We start from the raw sequence: 13,226 nt of genomic DNA on the forward strand, positions 1-13,226 counted from the left end.
AACGCGATATCTTGCCTTAAGGAGATTTCCTCAATTCTGTTACAAATATTCACTCGGACTTCAGATTAGGGAGAGGCGGTGGACTAGTGGCAGAAACTTGGACTATGGGCAGAGAAGGTCTCTAGTTCGTCTCTGGTTCGACTCCACGGAGAAACAACAAAAAGACGAACCTGGATTGATCTGTCCAAAAATCCAAGAGGATTCTCCCTACCCTGTCTAGTGCCCCTGAGCAAGGCACCTTACTCCCCCAACATCTGCTCCCCGAGCGCCGTACATGGTCGCTCACTGCTCTGTGTGTCCTGCACCAGATGGTTCAAAAGCAGAGGTTAAATTTCCCTACCTGCATGAGTGTGCCTGTGCATGTCTGTGCATGTGTTTGGGACAAATAAATGCATCTTAATCTTAATCTTAAAGATTGACCTGATTCGATTTGGTCGTCAGAGGTCGCGGTGATGTCACAAAGCCTTTTAATCTTGCCTAACCAAAGGTCAAAAGTCACGCTGGCCTCAAAAGGTATGTTTTTCTTGAACATAATATCTTAAGATCAGCTGGAGGGAATGTCTTTCACTTGGTCTCAAAGATGAACTGATTAGATTTTGGTGCCTGGAGGTCAATGTCACAGTGACCTCATGTTACTGTGAATGTGACATATCAGGACTGCCTGTAAGGAATTTCATTACATCTGGCACAATTCACCTGGACACACTTATAAATTGATTAGATTTCAGTGGTCAATGGTCACGGTGGCTGTTTCGTTTTTTGGCCTCTTTAATATATCCCAAGACTGCTTGAGGGAATTTCTTCAACTTTTGATCAGCTGTCACTTGGACTCAAAGATGAAGTGGTTATGTTTCTGTTGTCAAATGTAAGGATTACCGTTACCTGGAAAATAAGTATGTAAAATATGTACCCAGAAACGGCGCTGGCTGGCAGAGGCATACAACTGCAGTGCGATAATTCTAGTTCACTCAAGACAAAAAGTTGAAGTTTAGTTTCACACAGAGTTTTTATTTACAGCACAAATGTTACATCAAGTATTAAAAGAGCAGCGTGAAGGTATTTCTTTTTTTCATTCACATGTGATCATCAGACTCAGCACCTCTCAAACACCTTATAGAGATCAGGTAAGTTGGCGATCTGCAGCACCGTGCCGTCCTCGCTGAACTTCTTGGGCGGACTGAAGAGTGTTCGAAAAGCTTTAAAGATGATGTGTTCCACTTTCCATCGCCACGAGTCGGCCTCATCATCCTGAAACAAACATTTCACATCACATTTGGCTTTTCATGTCATGAATATATCAAGTACACGATAGCAGTACAAGTTGTAAGTGTTCACCTGCTCCTCTCCGGGCTCGGGCTCCAGGATGTACTGTTTCCTGATGGAGTAGAACATGCTGCACTCTTTACTGAAGTCTCTGAAACACTCCTTCTCATTGTCCCAGTTCACCTGTAAAACAGCACAGAGACAGAACACATCAGATACAGCGTGTGTCCAGAACCTTGTCCTAAGTATGGAGAGATGGAACAAGACTTCACCTCAGTGGCCAGGCGCAGGATGAACATGGGGAGACCCTCCATGACAGGAGTGTACTTGTCAAGCAGTAGAGGCAGCCCTCGTAGGTTCCCTTCCTACAGTTAATGAAAGAGTTACAAGCATGGCCCTTCTGGAAGAAGCAGCATGCATGGTCATCGCAGAAATGAACCTGGAACCTGACCTGGTCTATCTCCATTGAGAAGTAATCCTGCAGCATCTCTGCATTCTTCTTCAGGAAGTCCACGATGTACTGAGCCAGGCCTTCTTTAGGTCCATCCTCTTCGGTCCAGCCACTGTCCTCACTGTCCAGAGCCAACATGGCCAGGTCATAGAGCGGAGCCGGAGTCTTAGTGCACAGAATACATCATTAAAAAATATGCTGCATCTGCACAATATCTTTCCAATCATCCCAGTCCTGACTTTACTCACAGATAGTCTTAGTACGCCATAGTTCCCAAAGTCGTAGATCAGTATTTGGTAGAAAAGCTCCTGACTGTGACCAAACAGAATGAAATGAGACAATGAAAAAACAACAGATTCAAACATTGGAAATGTGTTAAATAACAATCATGCTGGGGTTGAAACGCAATGTTTGAAAGCTTGAATTCTAATAGGAAAAAATGTTTTCATGATTGAAAGTAAGTTTTGAAGCCTTTTGTGTTTTGATAGAGTTTTCCTTCTTCAATGCTGCAGCACTCTTTTTAAAGTGATTCTTCAACAAATTCTCAGCTTCAATCCTGTGCATTCGATGGTTTTACAGGTTTGAAAAAACCTTGTAAATGGTGATCTGAAAACTGGTGCACGTGGACTTGGACCTGCACTCTAATTGTAGTCTGTCATTTCAGAGAAAACACACACCCACACATTTGCAAGCTTGCAGATCAACTCTTTCATTCGATTTCAAGCTTTAAAACACCGACATTCAACGTCTTCTTTGCAGTTAAGGATTAAGTCATCATATCTATCTCATATCAATGACCCTTGTGTCCGCAGAGTCTGACCTGAGTTTGGTTGTGTTGAGCAGGTACAGTTTGGTGTGATGCTGGATCAGAGTCCACTGGGGATTGACGCAGCCCACAAACGAGTGGCTCTGCAGCATTTCCTGGAGACCTGCAGTAAACACGCACACACACACTCAGGAGGACAACTTCTGTCGACAAGTTTGATCTATTTTGTCAACTGTATTGTTTAAACTGCTCAGACTGAAGTGGGTATGAGGGCTGTGTTTACTTGGGATTATATAATTATACCTGGTGTGTTTACCTTTGTGTGTGTTCTCAGTGATCTCTTCTCTCAGCTCTCTGATGCTGTTCAGTTTTATGGCTCGTCTCTTGGGCGTGGCTGCAGCCGTCAGGTCCGCGTCTTCTTCCTCTTCTGGCTGCTGCTCCTTCCTCGGACGCTTCCTAGGTTACAATAACACAAACACACTGACACACAGCCAACCAGCCTCCTGCAGAGTGTGACCTCCCTCTGCATGTTTACACTGACACTAGACCCACTTCATGACTCCACAGGCTGTGTGGACGTTTCCACATTATATCAAACCACTAATGAAAACAGTTATGTTTATCTTCGGTAGAGATAAGACTGCAATTACTTTTCTGGCCACATGGGGGCAGATGGATAACGTGATGAAGTTGGAATGACTCATTCAGCAGAGAATTAAAACATCCAGCAGATATGAAGCAACGTCAGCGTTTATTCAGAGTTGTTATTGTTACCACCTGAGGAAAGTAACACAATGAATTATCTTCTTCTTTAAGTCTCATTCATACTACTGAGAAAAAGATCTGGGTTTGATCTTTCGGGATGTTGGACTTCTCTTCACCTGCTGGTTCTTTACTCTGTCTCAATGTTTCATCTCACCTTTTATTGCAGAAATCTGGATTATTGAGAAACCGAACCAGAGTAAATCTATTTGCTTTAACCAAACACTGAGATAAAACACACTCCGCAGAATTCCCATAGGCTGGTCATGCTTTTTGGGTTCATTACAGTGACTAGTTTATTTCTAAAAATGATAAAAATAGAGATGAATGATAGGTGGCACTTCAAAAAGCCCAGTCATGCATCTCAAATCTGTCAACAACCGGACTGCCGGACGGGAATTAATTTAAGGTGATTGACAAGGAGGTGGAGACATGATTCACTAGGTACGATACATGTTTGTGTTTGCATTCTTCCTCCAGCTATGTTACTGTGATCCTCTCACTAAAGAATCAGTCACCCATGACCTGCCCTCATCTGACTTGCACAAACCACATCTTGATTGTTTGTGATGACGCGTGTTCTAGATCCTCTGCTGAATACCCACCCAACCAAACAACTGAAGCTCTGGCTCTGGTTCACCTATTAAAAGGATTCATTCACCTTTGAGCATCAAAAGTGCCGACACTGCTTTCTTCTTCTTCGCCTTTTGGCATCTCTGCCTCCTGCTGATCCAAGGCCTCCAGCATATCTGCATCTCCCGTCTCATCCCACTCTACGCCGTCAGGCTGGGTGGTTTTGTTCGCGGCTTCTTTGCAGCTAGGACCAGCTGCCTCCGGGTCAGGGGACGGCTTCTCTTTCGGGCGGAGGAATGCATCCAGTTTCTGAGCGCGACAGTCGGTCCTCACCATCTGATGCGCGTAGACTCGCTCAGTAGAAACTGCTGTGGCGCTGGAGGACTTCACTTCCGTGCCACCTGAGATCGACAGGCCTGGCAGCAACGTCTGTGTGATGAGAGATATTCCCACCTCAAGTTCTCATATGTGAAAGGAGACTAAACCAAAACAACAGTTACAATGTAAACTGAGGCTACATCCACATTACTACGTTTTTGTCTGCTACAGATACGTTTGGCATCCCGATACGGAGTTATAGAACCGCAAAAATACAGAAGTTTGGAAATCCTGCTCACCCCGTTGAAGTTTTTAAAAACGCCAGTGCTACAATTTTTTGTCTGGACTGGGAGAAACTAGGAAACTCACAACAGCTTGCTGATTGGTTCTTTTCGGTCACGATGTAGCCTTCTCTGATTCGTCAGGCTCCTATCACATGACCCCCTTGCAGAAAGAAACAGCGAGCTACCGAAGAAAAATCGCAACTTGGAAAATCACAAGCGTTTCGGACCCTGTTCTCTTCACGCTATATACTAACGATACTTATTGCTGCTTCTCATTTGTAGCTTAGCTCTTTATGAAACTAACAACCGAATGCTTCCTGTTCACACTGGAATTCACATGCCCAGTGTACATGAGTGGTCACATGATATTCGTTTTCAAGTGTGATATGGATGATGATTACAATCGATACATAGCCAAAATGCTCATGTGGTCAGAGATCTTTGTAGTTTGAAAATGCCGTTGTCAAAAAAAAACGCAGTAGTATGAACGTAGCCTGACAGAGGGTGTCTGTCTATACACCAAATGGAGATGTCATTAATTCCTGTAGTGAAAGTACCAGCATATTTACATAAATAGTAATTGTGTCACGTCATACTTGTGTGAAATATGTGCGTGAGGAGTTGGTGCCCAGCAGTTTGCTCTCAATGTGCTTCTGAACACTCTCGATGATGCTGTCTTCGTGTAAGAAATGCACCTCGTGCTTGGTGGGGTGAACGTTGACGTCTACATTCTGTGGGGCGATCTCTAGGCTGCGGGGATCAGAAAGCACCAGTCAATATAAAAGTTAATTAAACAACAATAGAATCGGCCGCAAATAAAGGCAAAGTTAGCTACCTGAGGTAAAGGAAAGGATGTGCGTTCTTGGGAAGATAAGCGGTGTAAGCGGCCTCGATCGCTTTCTTCAACGCACTTGAATCCACCAGCCGATCTGAGAAATCACAGATTTCAATCTCCATTTTAACAAAGCGCTAAGCGGTTTATCTTCAGCGGTGAGTTACTTCTGCACCAACATCTGCTCAATACGTACGGTTGATGAAGAGGATCAGGATGCATTTCTTCATGGAGTAGTTTGCGTTTGAGATGTAGCCCTTCATCTTGTAGGCGAGCTTCTGATCTTCACAGCAAACTTCGATGAGCTCCCTGAGAACGTGGTACAGAGCCAGTCATGCCGTCAAAGTTAAAGATGAAGAAAGATCAAAGCTACAGAGAAAAATCAAAACAGATTATTTTTTGTCTTTTTGTGGTTGGTTGGTTAATACCTGCTGACTGCGTTGCCAAACACGACTCGAATATTATCCACTACGGATGCGTTAGGAAGAGTCCTCACATCTGCCACAGTCTGTCCATGCTGCAAAGGGAAAATAAGGGTGGTAAAAATATGACTGTTAATAATATTGTCATTTAATTAAAGAAAATAGATTTTTCTGGTGATGCAGAGACACTTGTGGTCACTTCACCTCCTCAAAATATCCCCCAAAAGTTTTGTGCAAGAACAAATTACCTTTTTGACACAAAAGCTTTTTCCTGAATTGTGTATGGCGTACCTACAAATCAACATCAGAACATTGATTACAGATTAGGAAGAAATACAAATACGAAGATACAGGAATTCTGATTCATAAGCAATAAAGCCCCTTAACCTGCTGACCACTTCTACGATCCTGGAGTGCTCATCACTGGGGCTCTTTAGAGCTTTCCTCCTGGTGGACACATTATAGAAGAGGTCCTCCACCTGCAGTCAGGCAGAGCAGAGAACTGTCAGAGGTCTGCAAGTATCCACCAGCTTCAGTGTGTCAGAGGCGATGTGTTCAAAGAACTCACGAGAATCTGTGTTCCCTGGTTTCCGGCACATTGTTTGAGAGGACCTTTCATTTTGCCATCACTGTAGTTGGCTCTGCATGAAACCAGAGAGAAAAAATCCATTACAAAGGCATCAGCTTCCTGGTCACTTTTTGTATCTATTACCACGTGCATGTAATCTCAATAAGGAGGAAATAGAGCAGATGGGGGAAGAAGGATTTCAAATGATATTGTACCTGTGTGCACATTTGGCATCGGCTGTCTTGGTCGTTATGGTAACATGTGCAACATGGCTTACACTTGCAAGGGCCTGCATCAAAGAACAAAGTGTATGAGTGTGTCAGTATTTAATATCCAACAGTGTAATACTGCAGCAGGGAAGGGCTCGAAGCTGGCACCGCTGCTCACCTCTCCTCTAAATCCGTAAGTAGCAATAGCTGACAGGTCCTCAAAAGCCTGGAGCTTACTGGTGGTGAAGCGCTCGCAGACGATTTCCATATCTTCTTTCTGCACCAGTGAAAAACAGACCAATCAAAAAGCAGTGGTTCTGGAACTTTTCCTGGCATTCCCCCCCTTCAGAACAATTTGAACTCCCCCGACCCCACACTGACAGGAGAAGTTATCATTTAAATAAATATATCCAAATTGAGTTGTAGTGAGGTAAAGGTCAACATGTCAGCCTCATCACACTTTTATATTTATTTTTCCAACATAAATCTTATCAATGCAAGTTGGTGTCACTCCTTATTTTCCCCTCGTCATCCATGCCCCAATACATTGGCTCCATCACATCCCCCACCCCAGTTTGACAACCCCTGACCCTCACACACACACACACACACACTTTCATCAATAAGATCTGATGAGAGCAGAGAAGGTATCCCACTTATAGTTTTCTCCTGTGTGAAGCTTCTGTCAGTACGATGGTGAATTGACAAACTGAACTGTTCTTTTCAGTAACTTCTACAGTCACTCCGTTGAGAGGGGGGCAGCCCCTTCCTGGGGACCACAGCCTGTGTTTGTACGCCCCTGTCACCCACCCTGATGCCTGTGCCGTTGTCTTGAATCTGCAGCGTCTTCAGTCCTCCATCTTTCACCGTCACCTGGATGCTGCTGGACTTGGCATCTAAACTGTAACGTAAAGAAGCGCAGTCTGTCGTTAAACAGACATGTTGTATCTAAGAGAACAGATCACAGGACTGTTGCTAAGTTACTGGTGTTGTCGAGTGGCTGCACGTGATGTAAACAAAGTTGTCTCCTGCCTGACATCGTCACTTCTTTGATTCAACTGCTGCTTACTAAACAGTTGAGTGGTTACCGTGAGCGAACTGTGACTGTGGTGCTGAGTTACCAGTTTTCTATCAGTTCTTTGACAGCGTTGGCAGGACGCTGGATGACTTCTCCTGCTGCGATCCTGTTCACCACTGTCTCGTCGAGCCTCCGGATGACTCCCGCCATGTTCCCGGTGTTGCTCACCGACCCTCAGGGCAGATACACGACCGCTGACGACTGAGAGCTCACAGATATACACGCAAACACCTGTATATATCAGTTACAGTGTAGCATCACACAACTCAGCTGCACAGAAGAAGCATGGGACCAGAGATGGGACGTGTTGGAGATCTCACTCTCCTTCAATATGTCAGCGGAAGATATCATTTCTGTCATTCGCTAAAATTGACCATTATACGCTTTGTTTTTATTTAAATGTTTATTTGTTTTATTAAATCGGAAAAAGCCTAGAATCACGTTTTTATCTCAAATGTGGTTGGCAAAAGGACACTTTAGTTTGAGCCGCTCTTTACTCTTGAAGTGATTCGTCTTCTTAGGCATATACGATCTTTGACGACAGCGCGGGGAGACTACGTGGGGGCGGGGCCCCAACTAAAAGTCTTCTTCTCTGGTAAATATTCTGCAGCTCTGGGCCCTCGATAAACTTTGGTGCGCCCCCTGAACGATTGACGAAAAGATCGTTTATTTTAAACCTAAACATATTTTGTTAACAATCAACCAATACTGTAATTTTACTGCTGCTTTAAAAAAATTCTAATTTCAAGCTCCAGTGTGTAAGATTTAGGTGAAAGGGATCTATTGGCAGAAATGTAGTGTATCATCTAAATTGTATGAATGTTAATTCCTTTACCCTAGAATGGGCCCATTATATTTAAATACTTTATATTTGCATCAGGAGCAATTACTCTCTAGGGAGCCTACCAAGTTTTTTGTAGTTGTCTAGCCTGGACAAACCAAACAGGGGAGAGTGAGGTGAGGGGTATGCAGCTGCAACATGCGACTTCACCACTAGATGTCACTACATTTTACACACTGAGCCTTTAATCCACCAAGTAATAATAATAAACCAGTGGCTAATTATTAATAGAAAAGGTTAAGATAGAGTAATTTGCCCCCTTAGGGAAGGTGTATTTGTTTAGTCTGCACAAAGATCAGATGTAAGAAGAAATGCAGAACATTCCTTCTCCTTACAACTACGCCTGCTGTAGAGTAACTATATACATATGTATATAACACAAGACTTGCTTCACTGTACAGCACATTTCTAGAACGAGGCAATTCAAACTGCATTACATGAATTATAAAAGGCATCATGACAAATTATGAAAGCAACAAAACCATACAAAACAAAAGCTTTTAAAATGAATTACTAATATTTACATACACAATCAAATAAGTAATTGAAATAAAAATAAATAGAAGGAAAGTAACAGTGCAAGGTAAGAATTTGGTTATTACATGATTTTAAAAAAGGCGGTGGCAAACAGGAAACTCGTCAGCCTTTATGTAAAAATATAGTATTTTCAGTACTGGATTTATTAAAGGTTAAACAATGGTGAAAAAGGAATGAAACTTTGGTCACATGCTTAACTGTTTCTTTCGATATATGAACAGATTAGTGTTTATCATTGACACAATGAAAAGTCCAAACTGCAGGTGTACTGATCTATTGGTACAACACTCAAAAGAAATCAATTGCATGAACAGTTACTTTACTCGAACAAGAGGGTTTAACCACTGCCGAAAAGGTATATTCTGAGTATTATGTAGTGTATATTCAAGTTAAAATTATAACTACAGCCCATGATTTTACTTTAAAAAAAACTGCGTGGAAAACATGAAAATGTGTGAGTAAAGTGTTAAGATATTGTACAGTCCTCTGCACATTCACTTGTAAGGGATTCACTGTGATCCTCAAAGGAGGACATACTTCAGGTCAGACTCTTGCTGTCTCTGCATGCCTCACATGGTCTTGTTTTTGTGGGGTAAGTGCTGGTCCCAAATCCCAATTCTTCAAAAGTAAAAATGTTCTCAGAGATGCTTTATAAGGCTTAGACAAGCCTGTGCTGTACTTATCCTCACTGACTTTTACAGTAACAGTGCCAAAATTATGTTGCTAGGTTGCAAAACGTTGGCCTCAGGCGAGGATGACTTCAACAGAATAAAATCCTATGACTAGGCCGTCCAGAGAGTGGCGTTGTTTGGATATTGGACCAGGCAGAGAGTTTCAATGTCTATGCAGTCCCACCTGAACCTGGTTCTGGCTAAATGATAGCTAGAACACAACACACTATTCTCAAGTGCCCCTCAAAAAAAATAACCTTAAGAAAGCTGGTGACAAATAAAAAAGTTGAGATCTACTTGTTTTTATTAAGCCTACATTTTCCATTCAATGTTTGCGTTGGACGTTAGAGTGAAACAAAGAATATCGAAACTGTTTTTTAAGAAAACCACAAATATTTTGTTTTATTTTATTCCACAGTTCTTGTTTATAAAAGGCAAATGTGTCTCATATGAAAAGGTGAGACCTGTAACCTTGTTTCCCCTTAAAAAGCTACTGTCTATTTTCAGGCTCAATGTCTGTCGTTAAGAAACTCAGTAGCAGGGAAGGGTTGGAGCTTGGTTAGAGTCACTTAGAGCCTAATAAATATTTTTAAAATGCAGCAGACAAACAACATAGAAGCTTTGTTGGACCAAACTCATCTTCTAATGCAGCAACCTCCTTCCTTCCCGTTATACCATTTTTGATCTGGTAAATCTAGCCACATTCCTGACCCAGGGAATCTTGTCTAGATAACTCCAATCTACACATTACTTATCTACATCACATATAGATCCTCCCTCCGGCAGCACTAGAGCTCACCTGGCATGGTTTAGCAGCTCAGCAACTTTGCAGCGCTGATCCTTGGATGTTTGCCAACACCTGTTCAAATCCATGTACGCGCTAACCACAGGTAGACGCAGAAAAGCAAACAGCACAACCTGAAAGGTCAATGGAAGCATGAAAGGATGTCAGCTTGGCACTGACAGACACGTGGCAGGCTCCTTTTTAACCGTAACCACAGGGTTCAACCAGAAAGAGGGTAGTGACAGCAGAGTACTATTTTTTTCATTATTGGTTATACATTGGTCACTCTCTCTCTCTCTCTCCCTGGCTCTCACTCTTGCTCCAGTGCTTCTTTTATCAGCTGAGGGAAAACAACCACTATTGTTGTGTCTTTGCATCAAAGATGTATTGAGGGGATATGATGTTTGTCCTGCATGGGACGTGTGTCCTTGTCTCAATGCAGGACATTCCAGTATGTGCTGCAGCTGCAGGATATACAACAGGATACAATACAATGGAGGTGGAAACTAGTCATGCTAGGAAAAAAGTTGATGTAAGCCGGAGAAATGGCCTATAGCAAAATGCAAAGTTGCCTCTCTTTTTTTGTTGTTGTATATTTTTAATCTATGGTAGCAATCATGAGGTCATTGCAGAGAGCTGTTCTCCCTCTAGTCTTTGTAAATGTACATTGTTAAATGTCAGGTTCGAGGCTGGGTGGGGTCAGAAGTGGTTGTGTACCTCTCAGGGAACAAAGTATCTTTCTGCTTTTTCCACTGCTGTGCTCATATTTTCTCTTAACTGAAACTCAGGTTACAATGATTTCAAAGAACGGCCTCTCCTGTTGCCATACCTCCGATGACAGGCACACACAAGTGTACAACCTAAGGCAATTGTTCACACACAGCTATACACAAAAAGATGGGTAGGGAGGGAGTGAGGGAGGGAGGTAGGGACGTTTGTTGTCTGTTCGGTTGGTTGGTGAACCTGAGGTACATTTTCAGAACATGCATGCACTTACTACAGAAAGCCAAAATGTAACTAAAGTGGATTCAGAAACAGAGACAAAATAAGCCCTGATACAAATCACATGGGAGCTATACACGGAAAATACACTTTTAAATACGCAAACACAGAAACAAATAAAGAGGGCTATTCAAATCAGATACAAATACAAACCTGCTGCTGAGTAGTACACCCATTGTGTGAAGTGAGGTCAGTATCCAGTTGCAGCAAAGTGTGCACCACCCAGCGTGGCCTCCCAATACATGTTAAACCAAAAGAGCCCATTCAAACTAATCTCGGTTTCCATCTTCATTCTGCTGTGTGTCTTTACACTTCACACTGACAGGAGCCTGTTGTTTGGACTGTTGTGGTTTTGTCTCACCTACGTGTTTATATCTCACACCCCACAGCCTCCTCTGACAAAAGACTGCACAGCGATCACTGACACTGAAATGTGTACAGCATCTCTTAGAGACACAAAATGTTGTAGGTATACAATCAGCTGTGGAATTTGTCGTGGCCTCTCCAAATGACAAATATAGTCGAGCCTGTCTCTCCTCTAAGATGAGGGCAGTCTCTCACACGTTCTGAATATAAAATCAGATTAAATGTCAGATGAACTCTAAAATCAAATCATGGCAGTCCTCTAGTATTTGACTCATACATAAATATGTAAGAATTTCATAATCTCAGTTGACTCACAGGTTGATAAGAGTTTATCAACTATGTGTTAGAGCAAGTCATCAGTCCAGATCAAGTGTAGTGGCACGTTCGTTTGAAGCGGTGCGGATTAGTCATCCTCGTAATTCCCCCTCCATCATCTCCACAGGACGGGCTGATCTCACCTCCTCGAGAACTGCTCAGTCTTCCTCTCCCTCAAATGATGCATGCATAAATAGATTCTCCAGCTGCTGCTCTTCCCTTTTCCTCTGTTTTCTCATCCTCTTCCTCCTCCTATCACCATCAATAAAGCCCGATGCTATAAACAAAGGATGAACTCTCCCAGCTAGATAAAAAACTTGGTCACTGGAGAACTTAAGTACTTTAGGAGCAACTGTTTGTAGTTAAACTAACCAAAGATACAACTTAAAATTGTTACAGGGGTGATGCACACCCTGCACCCACAGTGTATAGACTTGAATCAGCCAATGCTCAAACAAAACGGACATTTTATGAAAACAAATGATTGGGTAACCTGCGTCTCCTATGTTAATGGTTGCAACAGTTACTAATTACTAATTTATATGACATTATTTCCTGTTATCATGTTGATGTTACACTGATGTCATTCCTCTGATCCTGAGATTATTTTTCCATCTATACAAGCTTTAGGTTGTCTAAAGCTTTTTATGATGCAGAGACATCTCAAAAATGCATTTTTGAACTATGCATGGTGTAATTGTATAATGTGTTAGTTCTACATGCCGTCACTTAACTTCTTTATCATAAAATAATTTTTGGATCATTACCAGCATTAGATTGTCTCTCGAGCATTATTACTTATAAAGATATCTTTTAAATAATTGCATGGAGGATCACATTTTGATCACCCTTGACCTTGTCCATTGACTGATCAGCTCAAAAAGTTTATTACCCGGTGATACCCTCTGTAGTAATACTTCACCAGAGTTTGATGAAAAACTGTCCAGGTGTTGTTGTGTTACTTTGTTCACACATAATTACATTTTATCTAGTTTCTACAGTCACTAAAATTAGATAAAAGATGAGATAAGTACTCTCACAAAGACAATGCTAACATGCTGACGTTTAAAAATGTATGATAACATGGTCCACCATCTTAGTGTAGCATTTTTATCTAATTAGCATTAACACAAAATAAGGTGGGGCTGGTATGATAGTTTGTCCTGAACCACAGTACTGGACAA

The 13,226-nt window shown here is 42.2% G+C and overlaps 1 protein-coding gene across 1 annotated transcript; it reads right to left on the bottom strand.

Annotated features, from left to right (window-relative positions):
• Positions 1-987: 987 nt before the first annotated feature.
• mlh1 (mutL homolog 1, colon cancer, nonpolyposis type 2 (E. coli)) lies at positions 988-7,829 on the bottom strand. Its single transcript, XM_062401653.1, has 19 exons — positions 7,570-7,829; positions 7,259-7,349; positions 6,627-6,725; positions 6,455-6,528; positions 6,240-6,312; positions 6,059-6,150; positions 5,920-5,962; positions 5,678-5,766; positions 5,446-5,558; positions 5,253-5,346; positions 5,014-5,167; positions 3,904-4,244; positions 2,797-2,936; positions 2,535-2,643; positions 1,963-2,026; positions 1,715-1,879; positions 1,536-1,628; positions 1,336-1,446; positions 988-1,248 (listed from the first exon to the last, which is right to left on the bottom strand). The coding sequence occupies exons 1-19, from the start codon at positions 7,674-7,676 to the stop codon at positions 1,093-1,095; spliced, it is 2,208 nt and encodes a 735-aa protein (XP_062257637.1). The 5' UTR covers positions 7,677-7,829; the 3' UTR covers positions 988-1,092.
• Between the last annotated feature and the right edge of the window lie 5,397 nt (positions 7,830-13,226).

This window comes from Platichthys flesus, chromosome 12 (genome assembly GCF_949316205.1).
Source record: "Platichthys flesus chromosome 12, fPlaFle2.1, whole genome shotgun sequence".
NCBI classification, from domain to species: Eukaryota; Metazoa; Chordata; class Actinopteri; order Pleuronectiformes; family Pleuronectidae; genus Platichthys; species Platichthys flesus.